The 21,015-nt window shown below is 40.3% G+C and overlaps 1 protein-coding gene across 1 annotated transcript in view; it reads left to right on the top strand.

Annotated features, from left to right (window-relative positions):
• Positions 1–20,786, top strand: part of SIPA1L1 (signal induced proliferation associated 1 like 1) — a 72,743-nt gene extending 51,957 nt beyond the window's left edge. The window contains exons 13-20 of the mRNA XM_074148815.1: positions 2,226–2,665; positions 8,332–8,571; positions 9,644–9,809; positions 13,116–13,359; positions 16,302–16,448; positions 18,931–19,045; positions 19,525–19,606; positions 20,383–20,786. Of these exons, the coding sequence (XP_074004916.1) occupies positions 2,226–2,665; positions 8,332–8,571; positions 9,644–9,809; positions 13,116–13,359; positions 16,302–16,448; positions 18,931–19,045; positions 19,525–19,606; positions 20,383–20,526 (1,578 nt within the window). The 3' untranslated portion in view covers positions 20,527–20,786. The remainder of the gene's footprint in view (positions 1–2,225; positions 2,666–8,331; positions 8,572–9,643; positions 9,810–13,115; positions 13,360–16,301; positions 16,449–18,930; positions 19,046–19,524; positions 19,607–20,382) is intronic.
• The last annotated feature ends 229 nt before the right edge of the window (positions 20,787–21,015 follow it).

Genomic DNA, 21,015 nt, shown 5'->3' with positions numbered 1-21,015 from the left:
CAACGTTTTGTCTGTTGCCTTGTGATAAGTAAAGGATTTGTGGGAGTTTGCAAAGCTGTTCCTAGGCCTCACGTGTGAGAGGCTTAAAGTTTGCTAATATATTTCATAGTGCAAGACTCAGAAAGCTGCTGCTTTAAAACAGAATAGTTATCTTGCTGTCGGTTTTGTGTTTTCTCCACTTTCCTCATCTAGTGCAACTATTTATTACTTCCTTTCCATAAGCTGCCTTGCCCAGTGTTGGAAGACTTTGTCTGAAAGGTCTGCTGGAATCCTGCTGAAAAAAAAAATCTATCTTGTTTTATTTGTGTTTAGTGTCTGAGTGGTAAATTCTGCCTTTCTGTCTCTGCAGAGTTAGATATTCACACCTTTTGGAGACTGTCACTTCTTGATTTACAAGCAGAGAGAGAGATAAATGTTCATAAATTTAAAATGTCTTGAAGATTATTTAAGTCACTAGACTCAAAAAAAAAACCCCACCCTTTAAACTTTAAATTACCTCATAAGATGTATCACTTGGGTTTTTTATTTATTTGTACAGTCAGCTAAAGTATGGAGTTGTGTTGCATGATTATACTGAAAGTATTAATTGCATTTATTTAGGTGTGCGAAAGTCTTTAATTGGTTCCTGTTACTTGCTCCTGCTCACCAGCGTTCTTCTTTCAATACAATTGGCAGTGTTGCTTTTAGGTTATTAATTCATAACAACACATCTTTATTATTAAAAAAACCCAAGCACCAAAACAAAAACGAACCCCACGCACACCAAAAAAACCCCCACACCACCACACCTGCCTTTGTATTCTTAGGAGCACAAACTAGTTTTTATATTTAGATTGACCTGTTTTCCAGGAGATGTATTTGACCGTATAATGATGTAATATAGAGCTCATTAGTTTGCGTGCGAAGTGCAGCGCTGGAATTATTAATGCTTGCTTTCTTCTCGTTTAGTCATTGTTAAAGTAAATCTTTATTATGTAGCCAGATGGATGGGGGAGAGCGATGCAGTTCCTAATGAAGAGCAGTAACTTTAATTGCAGAGAACTAAGAGTCCAGCTCATCTTAATCTTCCCCCTGTTTTTCTGTCAATTCTTGCTCTAGTATAATAAGAAATGTGGATGCTGAAATTTCTTGCTCTCTGTATACATCCATTTTCTATTTTCCCTCTTTTCCAGTGAAAACAGAAACTATCTCATCTTTTATACTTGGCTGAGACCTCTGTTTGGTGAAACTCCAAGAGTAGACAAATAGGAAACGTGGTTCTAAGTCTCCTTTCCATCCCTCCCCTAATTCCTGGCCCATCTGGTCACCAAAAAAGTCCATTGTCTACTGAAAAAGTGCTTCAGTTCTCATTATATAGATGATCAGAGAGTAGGTAAATTCTGTAGATGGAAACTAAAATTAAGGAATTCAGATGGATATAAATACCCCAAAGGGAGTTGAGCTACTAAGCAATGATGAATGTGTGGCAAGAAATTCTTCTCATAATGGGACATTGCACCAATGCCCCCTATGGAATTGAGGGCATTCAGTTTCTTCATAACAGTTGGCTGTGACCAAGGACAGAACACACAAAACAGCCAGGAGCTGGTGTGCCCTGATGGGACAATTTCAAAGCAGTGCGTTAAGGCTTCCTTTCTTGGAATTGTGCCTTTTGGAAAAACAGTTTCAGATTAGTGAAATGGCATTTCAGTGGTCATTTGCAAAGAACACTCCTGCTGAGGAGGAAATATACCCTACTACAAAGGGGAAGAACAGTGGTCATTTTGCCCTGCTTTAACCATTTGATAGGCAATTGGATTATTAAAATAACACGTGCACCTTCTGTGGATTAGTTATGTTTCATGTTATAGAACGTTGGAGTTTTAAAATCGGATTTTTTTTAAATTATAGTAGTTATCAACCAAGTCAAAGTCTACGCAGCTCAGCCAATTTCATTGGATGGGGCTGAGCAGAACATTCTAAAGTATTTTGGGACAAAATACAACTCTGGCTTTCCTTGAATACTTAATGCATGGCTTCCATATCCATATGAAAGCTTTTTACGTGCACCCAGAACAGAGCACATGTTTAGAGTTTATTCCTCTCCTCAATGTATCTATCCAATACCTCAAGGTAGTTGAGCTCCTTTTGTGCAGTGGTGACTTTTGTAACTGTTTATTTCCTCCATAATTCTGAAATAAACCTATAAATGTGGGGTTTTTTTTGGATTGTCGTTTCCTCTGTAGTCTGACAGCCACTACTCCAGCCATTCCAGCAGCAATACCCTCTCCAGCAACGCCTCCAGTGCTCACAGCGATGAGAAGTGGTATGACAGCGGGGAGCGCACCGAATCGGAGCTGAACAGCTACAACTACCTTCAAGGGACTTCAGCTGACAGTGGCATTGACACCACTTCCTACGGACCCAGCCATGGCAGCACGGCCTCCCTGGGAGCAGCAACCTCTCCCCGCACGGGGCTAACGAAGGAGAAGGTGGCGCCCCTGTGGCACAGCTCCAGCGAGGTGGTCTCCATTGCAGACAGGACACTGGAAAAAGAGAGCCACATAGACCGCAAGACCGAGTCTTCACTGAGCCTGGATATTCACAGCAAGAGCCAACCAGCCTCCAATCCTCTAACGAGGGAGAACAGTGCTTATAGTCTCAGTGATGCCGTCTCACATACAAGGTAATTTTCACCTCTTATGAGATTGACCCTTCCACGCTCATTTTCCCATTCTCACTCCCTGGCCTATCAACGGTGAGAAGTGGATGTTGAAGAGCGGTTTCTGCTTATGTTAACCATAGTGTTTTGAACGATCTCACTGTGCAGAATGCTTGAAAATTAAGACCACCTTTAGTCTTTGCATCTGCTACTGCTTATGACACTAAAGAATGTCTTTGAGAGCATATTCCATACTACTGCTACTGAACCAACGTAAGACAGACATGTGTCTGATGTGTTTATAAGGAGTATCTTGCAAAAACTACAGTTCATATATGGACCAGAAAGGAGATCACTCCAGTTTATTAACGCACGTAATATTCAATATGTGTGCTCAATATGAGGTTCTTTTTCAGTACGTTTCAGATGTTTTCCATTTTTTTCCTAGTCTTTTTGTTTAGAAAGCTGCTTGCAGACAGTATGATCAAGGCGGAGAGCAAGTTGCTTGGGAGTCCTAGCGTGTAGATTTTAATCTCATTTTGCTGCCAGCTTGTTGGTGTGACACATTACAGTCACCTTCCCTTTCTCCCTCAGCTTTGCCACTTGTAAAATTGGCAATACTGAGAACGTGTGTAATGTTCTTGAACACCTCAGATGGAAGATACCCACTTTACAAGTTAATCAGAGCTGCTAGAGGCAGAAAATATTTGAGGCCATTTTCCTAACCCATTTCCCATGAAGTATTCAGTGCGCTTTTTGAAAAGTACTCATATTGTACTCAACAAGGAAAAAAACCACAGCTCTTTCAAGGAAGATGTGTGATCATCATATTTTGTTGGCCTTGCGGAGCCTGACTGTTGCATTTTTATTCTTAAGGCACGTCTGTTTTGAGTGCGCAGCTAAAATACCTACAGGCTGTAAGTCTGAAGCAAATTTTTTTAATCATTTTGGGGAAAGTTACATTTATGCAAGGCTAGATGTTTATCAGACAGTTTAACAACTCCTCATACAGTAGCTGCAAACGGGGGGTTGTCATAGAGACTGTAATGTAGTGAACGCTCTCCATGTACTTTGTCATGGTAATTTTGACTAAATAATCTATTAATGCTGGTCCCGCTCTGTTTTTCTGCCTCTCATGGTTGGCCATTTTTGGCACTAAAGCTCATATTCAGTTGGTGTAAATCCCACCCAGGTCTTTGAGCTTGGTGTTTCCAGTAGCAATGCATGCGTGAAGGACTTGAGCAGCTCTGTAGAAAAAGCTATGCAGAGGGATCTACTTAGATTTTGGGCAATGTTAGTGTGTGCCCCTTTTTCGAAGGTAGAAGTCTATATAGTGGTTATTTAAAGTTTTATACCTTCTATTTTAAGACAAGAATGTTTATATGCGTTTTTTTACATTCATTAGAATTTCCCACATGCCCTGCAATACTTGTCTGAATGAAACTGGCAGTAGCATTAAATGGCAGATTCTTGTACAAGATGCTGATTGTAGTAAAGTTGTCAGCAGCATTTCCATTTGGAAGGATTTTTTCAGAAGTGACTCGAAGAAGCCTGGAAAACATAGATATAACTCTGGGAAGCTTTATTGTAAAGGTGTGCCTAATGGGAATGGCATCTTTGTATGTCTGAGGTTCTGTTTTCCTCTTCTCTGAACACAGAATAGGGTTAGGTCAGTAGAAAAGCTGAGAAAATTTAATAGAAAGAAACATATCTTTGCAAGGCAGGCACATCCTGACGGCTCTCATCTCGGTCTTCCATGGATATAGTTTGCAATTTGATTGCAAACTTAAGTCTAGGATGCTGTCTCATTATTTTTTATGTGACGGCATTGTGTCTCCAAACATAGTATTTTCTCTGGTTGGTTGGGATTAATTCATGTGATGATACTGAAATGATTCTAATGATTCTCTACATGGTTTTTGGGGGCTGTTACTGAAATTTCCAGATAAAGGTTCCCTAGGCTTTATGTTAGAGAAAACAGTTGGGTTTTTTTTTCTGGTTCCATTTAAAAATCAGACGTTAAAAATGCAGCTCTTTGCAAAGAGGAGTAGTAGTAATTTGTAGAACACATGGGGTGTGATACTTGAGAAATCCTGCAATCCTGGCACCCACATCGTTTATCTTGGTGGAGAAAAAACAGACTGACTCGTGTTCCTTCTTTATTATTTCTTAGTTTTGAAGGCTGGAACATGTGTTTGATGCCTCACAATAAAGCAAAGGCACAGTCTGGGCTAAAAAGCTTTCATTTTGTTTCTCATGGCGTCGTGTGTTGGTGGTTGCCCACTGAACAGCGGCGCTGACCCGGGGAGACCCTGGCTCCAGCTGTTTGCTCCCAACTCTCCCATAGCTCCTTCTGTGGAGGAAAACCAGCCTGGAGCTGGGGGCTTCTTGAACTGGCACTTCCAAGCTGTAACCACAGCTGCCTCTTCATGGAGGTGCGGGAGGGGAGGCTAAAGGATGACTCTGAACGGGCTATTTTTCGTGAGAAATGAACAGCTTAATTGCTGTGTTTCTCTATCAGTTCCTAAATTGTTATCCTTTGTTGCTTCTCACTTTTTTACCTTTTGCCTGTGGATGCCAGAATGTCTGTAATGTCTTTAGAGTCGGATTTCTGAGCAAGAAGAAAAGGAACTTGGCCCTAAAAAGAACTCAGTGACAAAAGAAAAGAAAATAACTACAAATTAGAGTGTTTGTGTCTGTAGAAGACAGGAGCGATAATTAGCGTTCAGATCATTTGATGGTGCATAAAAGAACTTGTACCTGAGAATTGGTGGCAAAATGTAAATTATAGTGATTAACTTTTACAGCAGAGCTTCTGGCTGGGTTTTATTTTTCTTCTCCACCCCCATTCCCAAAGTCCTTCCTGATGATTGTGCAGATTTCTCATAGCATCCCAGGAGAATTGCATTATGTAGGCCAGTAATTATACAGAATCATTATAGCTGAATGTCATTAAATGAAGCCATATGCGCTGATGGCATGAATTCCCTAGAAAAAAAAATAAAATTCAACTTTCATTTCCACCTAAACTACACGGTTCTCTTACCAAAACTAAAAGGAAAATCATGGGTATTTCTAGACAAGGATCTTTTTCATTACTTCTAATAATTTTAAGATACTCGGTGCTCCAGCTCTGAGGTAGTTTTTCTAGACTTTATCCAAAGCCTTACGCTCTGCAAATATGCTCTCAGTTAACAAGTGTGTCATACCCTATCGGCCTGCCTGTGTTTACCTGTGGGGTGAAAAGCTTCAGTCATATCCACAGGTCTGTGCACAGTTCCTGCAGCAGGATATTCTCCCAAAATACTATATTGGAAAACCACAGCTCAAAATATGCAGAACACTTTAAAGAAAAGTGTATTTGAACCTGTATGCTAATTTTCTTGCTTGTTTGCCAGGCTGCTCTTGGCATCTATTATGTGATACATATTATAATAAATATTAAAGTAATAATACTTAAAATACACAGTGTCTATACACAATATTATATATAATATAATGTTATAATTATTTTAATATATACATATGCTTTTTATATATAGATTTTATGTAGAGCATACTGAACATCATTTTTTACCCTCTTTGCCTGGTAATATTAAGGATCAAAGCTGCCATCCCATTGAGGAGTTGTTACTGGTTCTTACTGAGAAATATTTTCTCCTAACTAGCACTGCCTTGAGACCTACCCGATGGATTCAAGAATTCTGAAATGTGATCAGAACTTCGCTTTCCCTACACTGAGGCAAAAGACTGATCCACTTCTTGAGTGCATTTAGAAGGGGGTAAAAATGAAAAAATACAGCCCCATATGTTTTCATTAATGATGTGCATCTTCCCTAAATCTTGGTGGTTTAATTTGGTGGTGGTGGTGGTGATGCCTCACAGATGGGCTGGTTTACTCAGCATGTGTAGGAGTTTTCTTTCAGTATTGAAAAAGAAAAAGGGGGAATGAAGAGAAACTTGCTGCGTCTCCCCCGGCTCTTATTTTTCTCTGCTATCTTGCCATAAATTATGTTTACTTATATCCGTTACAAACATGAACGCTGTGATGTGCAGCACCAGATAGACAGGAAAATCTTTCCTCTATTTTCCCAATCTGCCATCTTTTGTACAGGCCTTTCAAATGTACAGATGGAGGGAAGAAGAAAAATAATTCTGTAATACAAAAACTGTATTATTGTCATTTGATTTGCATACATACGGGGAGGTGCATCTTGCCCCTGATGTGAGGGACTTCACAGCCATCCCCACGTACATCAGATGGGAGCTTGGGCTGCAGCAACCGGCGCTGTTTGAGGTGGGAAGACCCCAGTCCGCTCGGACTCCTCATTAAATCCACAGCACTTAACTGTTGGGACTCGTGGTGCTTAACTTGAGCCATATGAAAATGAAACATCATTAAAGGTGACTTTTTCGACTCCATCTGTTGTCAGTGGAGAGAGAGGAATCAAAGCATTAATTCTCCCTGTGGAGAATAATTTCAGATGAGGAGAATCACCTCCTAAGGATATTTCTCCATTGACTCCAGCAGGAGCTAGATAAGTGGCATAGATTAGATAACTGACTTCTGTAAGGCTAACCATAGGTGAGATTATTTTCCCAGGTGGCAACATAAATTTAACTTTAAATTCTTTTTTCTGTTTCGGTAAGAGAGCGAGATGTGAAAATGCATTGTTTTATCAAGATATGAGAAGAGTGGTGAAGAGTTTTCTGTTAAGCTAAGAAAGAAAAGTTACTTTATTCAGCCTTCCAGCTAATTTTTATTTTTCAGTCAGAAACTGTTCTTTACCATGGGGCCATCTGTTTCAAATTCCTTCCTTGCAGTGCTGGATACAGGGATGAAAATGTGGCTAAGTTGTGTAGAGAGCGGATAGAAAACTGGTCTCCAAATATAAAATGCTATTTCAGCGCTAAGGCTGTACACAAAGTTTTCCTGTAGCTCTACTTAGAAATGCCTGGCCTTTTAAGGTTGTTATAGTAAATATTGTCTTAAGCCCTAGTGCTCCTGATAGCATGCAAGTTCCATCAGATTTGAATATCAGCATAACTGAGGAGTAGCTCCCATCTAAAGCCGCCTTCATCTTCCAACAATAACCTGCAGTTGGCCATCCCAACTCTTTCTTCTGTCTAGCCAAATTGGGTTATATGTTCGAGACCTGCTCAGACTTCTCTAATTAAAGAGTCTTGTTTTTCACAAATGGTAACTGCTTTTCAAGCAATCCAGGGAGGCCTCTTTTGAAAGCTGTATGGGTTTCTTCTTTGGTTTGTTCTGGGGTCTTAAAGAGATGTTTCTTGGTGCTTATGTTCCTTCAAAGTATGTTTTCTTCCACAGCCAGGAATTCCGGCAACAAATTGGGCTTTGGTTCTTTTTTGTTAATTCAGCTACAATCTCATGTGTAACGGCCTAATGACCGTGAACCCTAGATTTCCCCTTTGTGAAGGGGAATGAGGGGACAGTGGTATATTGCCATCGTTAGAAGTTGCTTACAAAATTTTTCATTACTTTGTGAGACGTTTTTAATGAAACATTGGTGGAAGGCCCTTAAAAAGAGCAAACTGGTTTTGCTGCTCTGCCCACTACTGATACGAGTATCATCTTGTGCCCAGAGTTGTGCTTTAAAAAATAGCTAAACAAGCTGCATATATACACATTTGAGGCAAATTTTGTCTTTATTATGTTTTTTTCCTAGTACCATGAGCTCACGACACTCTGCCAGCCCGGTTGTTTTCACCAGTGCCAGAAGCTCACCTAAAGAAGAGCTTCATTCTGCTACTTCTCCCCAGCTCGCACCTTCTTTCTCCTCCTCCTCTTCCTCCTCATCTGGTCCTAGGACTTTCTACCCTCGCCAGGGTGCTACCAGCAAGTATCTGATCGGATGGAAAAAGCCAGAAGGAACAATAAACTCAGTGGGGTTTATGGATTCAAGAAAGTAAGATTCTTTTTTGGTTCTCGTTTGGTGATTTTATTGTAAAGAAGCATTGAGACCTGTGACACTTTTCTGAATAGAAGAGCTCAAGACTATCTAATAGGATGCTTAGTCTTCTGTAGAACTTAATCTCTAATCTAGAGTTCTGCAGTTAGGCTTAAATATTGGATAGTTAGCTAATCTCATTCCCTCTTAACTTGTAAAAGATTTGTTGTATCATTTCTAGAGAGCTGTATGGATTTCAGTCCTATTAAAATTTATCTTTCCTTGGGATTTCTTAAAGGTGACTCAAAATGCTATTTGAGCAAATATTAAAAATCTTCTTAACGTAGAGCCTCAGTTCTTAAGTCTCTCATCCATGCAGTCGTACCGTGCGTGCTGTGCGTGAGCTCCACAGCACTCCATGTGCCTTGTGAAGATTGTTGCCAGTATCCAGTTGAACTGGCTTAAAGCAAACCAAGATCTCTCTGCGTTACAGTTTGAAACAATCTCTGTTGGAAGAGAAATTGAGAAACAACTTACTAGTAAAAATATTGTTCCTTTAAGTCTAGTGTGGCTTGGAAAGAAAGTGGTTCAGAAAGCCCATTTCAGAGTAATTTATTCAACCCTTCTTGACTTTTACTGGGTCAGGCACAGTATCCCTAGATGATACCAATAACTCGTTGTCAAGTGGAGATGGTGAAACTTTGTGATAACCAGTTAATAACCAGTGTGATAAAGCCAGTTAAAAGATTAAAGAAATGTAGTGATTTGCTGCTTTGGGGCTCATTGAAGACATCTGTATTTTTTCATTTTGTACATAATATACATTATTTTCATAGATTCACCCCTTTATTGGGAAAATATATTATGAGAACCATAAGTGTATTGCTAGTTGATGTTTTTAAACGTTTATTGCTTCAACAGGTATTCATTAAGATGAGGCTCTGCTGTATTAGCAAAACTTCTTCCCTCCTCCATGCCCCCTACCTAGGATTTTTTTTTTTAATCTTGAGGGTGCTATAATTCCTGTTTCATTCATGCCTCCTGCCCCAGGGCTTTGAGACCTGAATGTGTCTGTTCCATTTCATTTAAGACGTCACCAGAGTGATGGCAATGAAATGGCCCACCCTCGGCTGCGGGCTTCAGCAAGAGATCTACGAGCATCACCCAAACGAGCATCCAAGTCCACTGTTGAAGAAGATCTGAAGAAATTGATAGATCTTGATAGCCCAACACCCGAATCTCAGAAGAATTTTAAGGTATGTTAAAGAGAGAGTCTGTCATCTGGCTATCTCTTGTCACAGTTAAGTGAAATCTGAGAATGTCTGAAGAACAGTGCACAGGTCCTCTTCTGATCCAAGTCATAGTCCTGTTGTTACAAAATAGAAATGTGTAAAGTTACACTCTGTAAGAATGTGATGATTGAGTTTGTTCCTGCCCATAACGCAGCAAATGCCTCACAGTTTGGAAAAGGATGAAGGCCGTAGAAGAAAATGCTGAGTGCTTTCAAAGCAGTCAAAGCTGAAGCGTTTGTTCATACAGAGCTTACGTGGTTGGACTTTGCATTGGACTCAAGAGTTCCTCAGACAGGATTTTTTCTATTCTCACCCCTAACAGGAAAATAGAGTCCAAGGCATTCCCTGAATTTCCATCATGGACAAAAGGTTATCTGTTTATCACAGATTTACCTACTAGAGAAATACATTTGGAGAACAATTTCATTATTGCAGTCACTGAAATATTATTACAGTTTTGTGTGCAAATTTAAGGAGAAGGAGACTGGTATGCCAACTTGCAAAGAACATCTACAACTGCTGGCTCCTGGAAAATCCTGTAGTGTTGTCTTAGGCATTTGAATTGTTTTTCTCTGATTGCATCACTAGACAGTGACTGGTTGACAGTATTGAAACTCCTTGCAAAAAGCACACTTATGCCTCTCTAATCCTGTTAGTACAGAAGGACCAAGAATGCTCCCTAAACTTAAGCAAATATTTATACAGAATATATAGTACGAAACATTTCCTGATGTGTTTCAAAATGTGTATAATAGCACAAAAGCGCACATAATAATTCTAAAAATCCATCTTTTTGAAGAAACCTTCTTGCTTTCTGCAGTCTCCATGTACAGTCAGTGCTTAACGGCTCTGGCTCATCACCCAGAGCCCCAGTGGTTTCCACAGCAACCATGCAGGAGAGAGAGCTGCAACTTCTTTCTTTGCTTGTAAAAACCCAAAGTGGCTTGTTAAAACTTGTAAGTGCGAGGTTCCAAACACAGATTATTTCAGATGTTACCTTTGAGGACGGAGAAAAAAAACCCTTGCCAATGGCAAGATATCTTTTTTTTTAGGTTTGTGGTAGTTCTGAGGGAGTGGGACATGGGCAATGTGAGCATCTCCTGTTTGTTGTTTTGAGCAAGGGGAATGTTCTCATTCCAAGAAATTCCATTCTGTTTAGAGGTGGCCTAAAGACCGTGAAAAGTGTGTCTGTTCCCAAGTTTGTTGTTTTTCTGCTTTGGGGGGGCTGAGAGTCAATTCTTACCCTGATCTTTATTTCCTGATGACTGGAACAAGTACATTAACTCAGGTTACGCTTTTGATAAATTTCAGCAGGTTAATAACATTCTATCACACCAATAAATTCAGTTTTCTCCATTTTAAAAGTAACTGTAATTTCTGCCCACGGCATGATTTGTATTTCATCTTACAAAAAAAGTTCTCTTATGGCATAAATTTTTTTTGACAGTTTAAAAAAAAGAAAAAGAATGATAATGTCCTCCATTATTTCACTGTACAATGCCCAAAAATCATCCTCCTTCCTGTCTGTTGGCTGCCAAAGGCTTTGTTTGCTAGTAGAATTTGTTCTAGGCTGTGATTTCGTGTCTTGTGCGTCTTTATTATCTTCCAAGCCTTCCTTACCTACTAATTATGCATTATATCTTCTCAGAGAAGTCACCCTGCTTTTTCTGTTCCCTCTGCTCTGCTACCAGAAGACAGTTCCTACTCGTGTCGCCTCTGTTCCATCTGCACCAGATGTTTACATCTGTGCAACCTTTCAACCTCAATTTCTGATATTAACTGATGGTTCTAGCTCCTAGTTCTTAAAGACTAAGTGAACTATACCAGCCTTGAGTAAATGCTGCTTGACTTGGCAGCTGTTTCTTTTCCTTTGCCACTTCAGGACAAGTACTGGGAGATTTCACTGGATCATAACATGAACCTGCTGATTGAGCTTTTAGATTGCAGGAAAAAAAAGCAGCTTGATCCTCAGTGTATCATAGTGACAACTGTGTACCAGAAGTTGTCACTTCTTTAGTGTTCACTCTTTACGCAAAGTTCATACCGTGATGGGCGTGTCTTGAGGGAGGCAATGCGGAAGGGAGGATTTGATGTAACAGAAAGTTGGCATGGGACGTGGCTTCTCTTTCCCTCCTTGTCTTCTGATGATAGCAGGTTTTTGGAAGTAATCTTAATTGCTTCTGATTGATCCTTAATCATAAAACCAAAACATGCAGCAGTCTTTTAATATTAAAATTTGTACAGTTTTGGGAGAAAAAAATAATAAATCAGATTTTCTTCAACTGACATGCCTCCACGGTCTTCTCCCACCTTGTAGTGTGGGATTTTGATCACAGGAACAGAGCGCTGTCTGTTTACCTCTTTGTGAGAAGAGAGAACTATTTTTAAGTGCAAATCAGCAATTCTTTATAACGATTAATCGCTTTTTCTGGAAATCATATTATCTCCTTTTTGTTTAAACTTGCTTCCAGAGCACATGAGGGTGGTGAGCTCTTCCTTTCTGTTTGCCATTTCTCCATGAAGGCCTTTGGACCAAATTTGAACCAAACCGTAAAGAAATGTTATGTCTTGGAGATAGTTACATTGCAACAGGTTTCATGAAAATCAGTGTCTCTGCTGATGGGAATGGTTATGTGTTCTCTGATAGCAGCTCCCTGGCCCTGGCCAGAGAGTACGTAATTCCCGGCTGCCCACAGCATCCCCTTCTCCTCTGTGGAGCGCAGAGGAAGCTGTGATGATGGTGAGGGTAAGACTTACTCATGGGACTATTTACTTAATTTTGATTCAAGTCCTTCTGAAGAATCAAAGCGGTGGTGGGCGTTCCTAGTTGTTCAGTAATATGAGACTTTTAATTAGTTGGCATTTGCTGGTGCTCTGCCTGCAGGAAGGCAGCCTCCCCCAGGCATGAGGGAGAGCTCTGGTTTATGCAGCATTCGGGCTGTTTCTGTAAACATTATTTCTGCTACGTGTCAGCTCTAGAATCCGTGAGGGCTGCCTGAGATTTCCACTTCAGGAGAAGTCTGAAGGGTATTTAAAAAGTAGAATGTGAGAGTGGCTAAAAAAGACCTATATATGTTACCTAGGTGTAATCTCCTCCAAAGCAGATTCCTTTAGTTTTTTCAATCCACTCTGAAAAAATACTGTGTTAACACTTGCTTTCTTACATAAGAACCAAAAATTTTTAAAAAACTATTTCAACATAGCCTTCAAAAGTTTCTTTATTGATTGTTTTTCTCTTATTTCTTTTTATTTGTTTTTATGAATGTATAGTCACACACTCTGTCCTGTCAGTCTCCCTTTCCCAGCACTCCTACCACAAGGCGTGCCTTGCAAAGGACTTTGTCAGATGAGAGTATTTACAGTGGTCAAAGAGACCACTTCTTCACCTCACGGGCCTCGCTCTTGGACCAAGCCATGCCAAACGATGTCCTGTTCACCAGCACGTACCCTTCTCTCCCAAAGTCGCTGCCATTACGGAGACCGTCATATACTTTGGGAATGAAATCACTACATGGTAGGTGTATTTCCCATTTTTCTACTTTGAAAGGAATCCTTTGTGAATGATGTTAAGGGAAAGTGTTTATTACAGCAATTAGTACTTCCATCTTGATTTTGCTAAAATGAGCAGAGTCAAGTCAAATATCTGAATATATAAAATAGGATGGGAATATATTTTTTCCTCACTTCAGTGGGTGTAAGACTGCATGACTGGTCATGCAGTCACCTGGTGGAGGGAGCACAAAAATTTGCCTCATTGGTTGTAAGTTTTCACCGTTTCTTCCAGGAGTCATCTGGACTGGTCGGACCAATGGGCAAATAATGTATGTCTGGTTCTCCACCAGTGACAACTTCAGATGTCAGTTCCTTTAGTGTGGGATTATGGGAACAAAATACTACTAGGAAAATAATGATATAAAAGTGGATAAATACCAGTGGACATTTGGAGGTACAGCTACACCAGATACAGCTTTTATTGCACCAACAGTTTTTAGATTCACTCCCTTGCCCTATTCATTTTACAGGACTTGAGTTACTTAGTTTAGTCACACATGGAGAGCTAACAAGAAAGTTACGTGGTAAACTGCTGTCAAGAAGACACTCGGCTTTCCCCCATTAGTTAAGTGAAAAGTTTCAGTAGGATTATCTGATAGGTTATGTGTTGCTGCATGTGAATGTCTCGGTGAGAAAGGGAATTTTCACAGGTTCCTGCTGTACCTCATAACTAAATGTGTACTAAATGTGTTTTCCAGAAATAGAGCCAGATCTCACAGTGTAGGATTCTGCAATGTTTTCTGAAGAAGTACATATCTGCTCCAATTTATTCATGTTTTACTGTGTTTCAAGAGGAAAACACAAGGCTATCAATAAATTCAACTCACTACAGTGGGTCTGTATTTAGATACACAAGATACATTTGACAGTGAAGGCTGCTGAAGACATCTATTTTCAGTTCTTTTCATCTGTCTGTGATCACCAGGCATCAGTTCTCAGTGTTGAACCTGACATTTTCATGAGCTGTTGTTTCTGTATAACATGTTTCTTGCATAAGAGTTAGGAAACTGAGCTCTCTTCGCTTCTGTTTTTTATATGCACTAAAATAGCTTTGCAGACTTGGTTACCCTTCTAACTGGTTTGTGGCTTTGGCTTCTGAGGGCTGGGGGGCAGAAGATTAATGATGCCATCTGAGTAGGAGTGGAAAGCAGCACTTCATCTCTTTTTGTTTGGATGCCTGTATTTTTCCAAAAGAAAACCTCAAAACCTTCTTTCGCTGTCACGTTCTTTTCCACACCAAACCGATTAGTCCTCCTAGCTCATAAGCTTTCTCCTGCGTGATCATAGGACCTGCTATTTGAGTGGCATACGAATTGTCCCCCACACACACTTGCCTTTGCTGAGAGAAGGATTAAGAAGAGCTGGCTGTTTAATATCACAAGTATTTGTTTACTTCCAGCTATTCAGAGTTCTTTTAATTCAAAGGTTTTAATAACAAAGAACATCCATTCCAGACCACCTTCATTTGTGTTGAAGAGGGAAAACAAAGAGCTAAAAACATTCTTATTTACTCATCTGTCTTAATTAAAAATCTGACTCATTTTTAAAACAGGTAATTTTTCAAATGATTAGTTTTTTCTTCCAATTCTGTGTATCTTTTCACTAATTATAATATTTTCAGGTTAAGAACTTCCCAAATAACTGCCCTCTTTTGGGGAGATAATACAAGAACCCTTGGTGTTAATATTGAGCTGAACTTATATTTATAAAAAGTAAGCACGCAAAGACAGAAAAAAAATTTCAAGTGAATGCAGTGTAGCGTTTCTAGTCATTGTTTCCCAGGCAGCAATACTATTTAGCTGGAGTTATTAGAAAGTTGTATTAGTTATTGAAGTTAGAAATTTAAAAAATAAGCAGCACAGGTAGTGGCATTTGTCTTCCAATGGGCTTGTATCCTGCCCACCACACTGTCTGTCTCTTCTCTCTGGTCCAAATGGACTCTTTACTTACACGCTGCTTCTCTGCAGCTTCCTCCCAGGTGCTCAGTCCATCTCTCACCCCCACAGCTCTTGGGGCTTTTAATACCACTTACAAATTTTTCAAAACTTTCTTTACGCCCTGACAGAGGGCATGGGGAAGCGAGTTGTTTCTGCTTCTGAGCTTACACGTGTGCTGACTGACAAGGCATTGCACGTTTTTTGATTGTCCAGCTAGTAAACTGAAATAAAGTAAATAATTGTTAGTTCACACGTTGGTCTTTCCCTAGTTAGTGACAATAATTCAAGTGTTTCACTTTGCTGGGCATCAGTTTGCACAAAAATTACAGGGCCTTTACATTCTTCTTTCAAGCTTGCTAATATTTTTTTCCATAGCAGGCCATGTACCAGTTTATGGGTGGGTGTGAGTAGTATTTTTCAGCAAAGATCAAGAGGTTTCACTAAACTGCTGAGATGTGCAATGCTTTGGAAGTCATTTTAAGGGTTTTCTTGTTCTGATTCACCTTGGTAGGCCTAAGTCTGCTCCCATTGGTTTATGAGATTGTAAAAAGAGGAGGAAAAAAACCCTACAATTTTGTATTTTTACAGGAGCCAAATAGGTGCCAGGGAGTGTAGAAGCTGCAGAGCCCTCCCCACAGTATTTTCAGCTTGTGCAGAGGCAGGAATCATTGGGTAGAAGAGTCGCAGTGCTGGGGAGAGGCAGAATTTGGCTTTTGAAATGCTAAGCTGCAGGGATTCAGGCAGGTCAGAAAAGAGCTGAATGTCCTGGTGAGAAGCAGTTTCAGAAAACTGGCTTGTAACGTGCTGTATTGGGTCAACTACAGTCGATCAAACATTCTATTGAGTTCTGGTTCCAAAAGTGCTATCCTAGAAAAATTAAAAATAGGTATGCATTTAGTATTAGGAAAGAAATTTGGTTTGTTTTTTTTTTTTAATGGAGTTTATAATTTGTTCTGCGTTACTCTAGGAGAGTTTTCTGCCTCAGACAGCTCCCTCACAGATATCCAGGAACAACGACGGCAGCCCATGCCAGACCCTGGTCTTATGCCGTTGCCTGATTCTGCCTCTGATCTGGACTGGTCCAACTTGGTAGATGCTGCCAAAGCCTTTGAAGGTAAGTTTTCAGAATATAATACTTAGAAAAGCTGATCTTTATGCGTGCTTCATTAAGGAGTGGGGGGTTTGTTTTTGTTTTGTTTTAATATTGACTTTTGCTGTTACTGTTTCTACTTAGTCTGAAGGTTAAGCTCATTTAAAATAGCAACTCAATTCTTAACAGCCTAAAACTTTGTATGTAATACTCAGATACCATTTCTTCACACTGGAATCCCTCTGAGCTACGGTTTTGCCAAATCTCTGTGAAACTGGCTACTTTTCATTTCATGCAGAGCAGTTGCAGACATCACAGCTAGGGTGGAAAGCCAGCTGGCACAAATGTGCAAAAGTCAAGTCACATAGCAGGGGGAAAGCATAGGAGCACACTAATGATGGCTTGCTTACTGCACTAGCAAGGAGTTTGTGCGGTGCAGCTGAAGGGCACTGCCAAGGTAATTTGGGAAACATGCCTTGTTGGTATATCCTTTTCCATTGCCATTCTTCCCCGTGCGTACTCTGAATACATAGACTTGCACCTCAGTGTCCTTTCATCCTATGGCACTTTCCACCTCCTTGACACTTAGTAAACTGAAAAGAACTGTAAGCTGCCTAGATGTATTTGAATTTAAAATTAAATACACTTCTGCCCAAAGGGAGTTTACCTTACTGTAATCTGACGGAAAAGTCTTCTAGGTGCATTAAACAGAAGTGCCTTTTCCTAATCTCTGCTTAAATACTGTCCCACCCTCATGGAAGTGTTTTTGCTGATCCTGAATCTTTTAGACATTATTCTGCACGGTTGGAGAAGGCTGTGAAGTAACTTGCGTTCTTGGCTGTTCTCACTGGTAGTAGCCATATACATCATTAAGACAGTGCATGTCTAAGCTGGTGTTGAAGATGTACATGTGTGCTCTGCTCTGTTGCCGTAGGACTTGTAAGATCAGCATGTCTCATTGCTGCTGTGCAGTCTTGGGAAAGAGTATTCAAAGTTAAGTCAGAGTCCTCAAGAGAAGATGAATTTGTAGTGACGTTTTTTTCACCACCACAAAGGGATCAAACCCAGGTTTTAGTGCATTTTGCTGTGGTTGGCAATGTCTGTTTAAAAGATCCTCTTTTTTTTTTTTGGTTACATCTATTTGACTGTCCTCATTAACCTGAATCCCTCACTTGGGTAGGCCCCAGGCTCACTTGTGTTTCTCTCCAGAAGTGTGAGCAGACTCAGTGTGGTGAAGGTAATGAACAAGACAGCTCAGATGAGGAAAAGCTGGGGTAATGTGCTGGGCTGGCACCTTCGTCTCACTGCTGTTATACTCAGATTTGACTTGGAGAGGGAGCAGCTGTCAGATGTCAATATAATCCCAGTCTCTGGTCTCTGCCAGGTGCCAGTAGGGATTGACAAGCACCAAGCAGCCTAAATTCTGATTCGTGATCCTAGACACCTCTGTTTTACATCATTGGTTGGTGTCTTCAGCACATGCCTCCAGAGTTCCAAATAGTGGTATTTGCAGCCAGCTGAAACAAAAGCTGCCTGGATCCCTGAGCTGCACCAACCTTCCGTATTTTCATTCAAAGGAAAAAAAAGAGAGGAGCCAGAAAAATTCCATCAAATACCAAAGCACGTTAATTTTAGCCTTGTTGAAAGCACAGAATAAAAATTTACCAAGCAGAAAAAGACAATACTGTTCTATTTCCAGCAAGAGACCAGCAGCTGCTGAGGGAGCGTTTATTAAACTAAAAAGTGTTTATGTTACTGTTTGTGCTGGGAAACTCCAGAGGTGGGGGCAGTGGGTAGTTTACAGTCACAACACGTGATAGTGATTTAGAGATGTGTTAAAACAGCTGCGCAGTTACAGGACAAAAAAGTATAGACACAAGGCAGCAAAGAGGTTTCATGTTTCAATCTGAAAACGTTGTTTAAGGCATAAGGAAAAAATTCTGAGTACTGAAAAATTATATTGGTCATTTTACTTTCCACATGTGAACTGTGTACAGTGAGCTTGTCTTTCCTCAAGATAAAGGGATCCTTTATGGAGTGAAGGAAGCTAAATATAGTTACTGAGTTATTGAGTAGTGTCATGCAGTTGTACCCAGGAAGTTCTGCACAGCTCTTGTTCCAGCTTGGCTTCTGGCCTCTCTTGGAACTGGCCTTGGGTGGACTCTGCGAACGCTGCTGGGGGTGTCTCTGCTTTTCACTCTCTAGTATCTCCCTCCTGAAGAGCTGCTTAGCCGGAGGGTGAAGCATGGTCTGCATGAGCATGCACTGCTGCGCCACAGCTAGTACTTGCTTCTTGAATCCCATACAGTGGAGAACCTGGTGCAAACACTTGTAATGTCATTTTGCTACTGTCAAGTGGATATTGGTCTGTCATATCATCGTCTTACCTTGCTTGAGACAGACTTCTTAGATTGCTCTGAGATCCTGCAGTGTAGCAGTTGCGCTGTGCGTGAACAGATAATCATTTCTGCTGCCATTGTTTCTCTCTGTGTGTTTGCTTTCTCAGTTCAGCGAGCTTCATTCTTTGCTGCTGCTGATGAAAATCACAGACCTGTGAGTGCTGCCTCTAGTAGTGATCAGGCTGAGGACCAGCTTACTGCACAGATAAAGCCTTACACAGGGTAAGTCAGTGCACCAGATCTGCAGGCTTCCTTAGCTACAAACCGAGAAAGAGAGGAGGAATATCTTTATTTGTAAGCCATCGTCAGGCTTCAAAGAACTCTTCGTAAGTTCTCATGAAGATGGTGGTGGGAAGTGAAAACAGAAGAATTGTAAGTACAGTTGAACCTTTTTGCAGGTTTGTTCTTGTCTGAGATGTTCCTGAACGTGTCCAAAGCAATGGTAATTCAAGGCATATACAATGAGAAGTAGAGAGAAGTCAAATGATGGGATGGCCCCAATTAATCATGAGTTAAATTTGTTCTGTTGATTGATGTGCTGCATGTGTTCCATATACTCTTTGTCAGGTTCTTTTTGTTCTTTTTGTGAATTCTTAGTGCATACCTACATAAAGCCACTTGGTATAGTCAAGGCTGCTGGCTGCCCTATGTGAAGACAGTAAATCATATCAATACCTATTCTTGTTTCCTGCTTTCAACAGTAAAGAATCCCCTCCAACTCTCGCCTCTAAAGTGGACCAACTGGAAGGTTTGCTGAAGATGCTGCAAGAGGATTTAAGGAAGGTAAACATTTCACCTACAGAAAATCTGTAAGATGTATTTAGTGCTAATAGGTGATGCTAATAACTGTGTAATCCTGCTTTGCCATGCCTGAGCCTATGACAGTCTCATCCTTGTATAAGGAAAAGACACTTTACTACTTTTCTGAGGCCATACTTCTAATTACTGTCAAGGTTAGGGTGGAGTGTCTAAACTTGTAGGCATCGGATTCCTCTACTTAAGTTAGGAGGGTGATTCAGAGACCTCCACTCCTAATTCAGGTGACACTGCAAAAGGCTTGAAGCTAGTCTGTGCAAATATATCCTGCTGATGTTGAAAAGTGAAAGTATTATCTAAACATACAACTTCTACAACTGTGGAAACTTCCTGCATTGTGTTACTGCCTGCTTTGGTCCAGGAAGGATCTGCTGTGGTCAGATAACAAGTCTTTTAGCTGGGGAAGTATTTGCAGGAATATTTCCTATCCCTTATTTAGTTAACCATCAGCAGTTGTACATACATTTTGTACATACAGAACAGGGCATGCCCAATTTTATTTCACCACTTGAGGAGCCAGCTTCTGTATTAGAATTTAATACAGAGAAATCCTGCTCATTCAAGCAAAAAGTCAGGAATGAAATGTCACAAATGTCCCTTAGATACAAAACCATGCGTTACTGCACATAAATCTGTAGAAAGAATGAGACTCACGCTCTCTTGAGAGATTCTTGCCTCTCCATGTAGGTAGGAAGCATGACCTAAAATTTCCACTAAGATCTGTATTTTTGCTCACGCCTAAGGAAAAAGAGGACAAGGCCAGTCTTCAGGCTGAAGTGCAACATTTGCGGGAAGACAACTTGAGGTTACAGGAGGAATCCCAGAATGCAACTGAGAAACTGAAGAAATTCACCGAATGGGTTTTCAACACAATTGATATGAACTGAGAACGGTGTGCGGGGAAGGAAACTGTCTGCTATGAATATTATTACTGGGACTTAAGCTTTAATGCCACCTTAATCATGACATGTGAAAGTATAGTCAGAGCACTTCTCTGTCCTTCATCCTCCAATAACCCTTTTTTGCATCTCTGCGCGCACTCAGAACAATTGCAGATCAACAATCAATGTCTGCCTTTTGTAGAAAAAACAAAGTAAATAATTTTAAAAAGGTAAAATAAAAGTTTAACTGCTAAAATGTGAATGTCTATTTTTTGCACATTGTCTCTTTATCTGTTATGTACAAAATGATTTGGAGGCGGGATCAGGCTTGCTGTTCCATCTGCCTCTCTTTCCATTAACTCCTTTCTCTCTGTTTCAGGTAATCTGCTTTTCCTTGCAGCTTTGGCAAATATTATGACATCTAGAAAATTAGAAAGAAATGTTTATTTTACTGCTCTTCCTACATTGTTTTCTGAAGTATGCCACAGACAAGGG

Source organism: Numenius arquata, chromosome 6, assembly GCF_964106895.1.
Source record: "Numenius arquata chromosome 6, bNumArq3.hap1.1, whole genome shotgun sequence".
NCBI lineage: Eukaryota > Metazoa > Chordata > Aves > Charadriiformes > Scolopacidae > Numenius > Numenius arquata.
The sequence above is the reverse complement of the archived record's forward strand: the minus strand, read 5'-3'. Positions and strand labels throughout refer to the sequence as shown.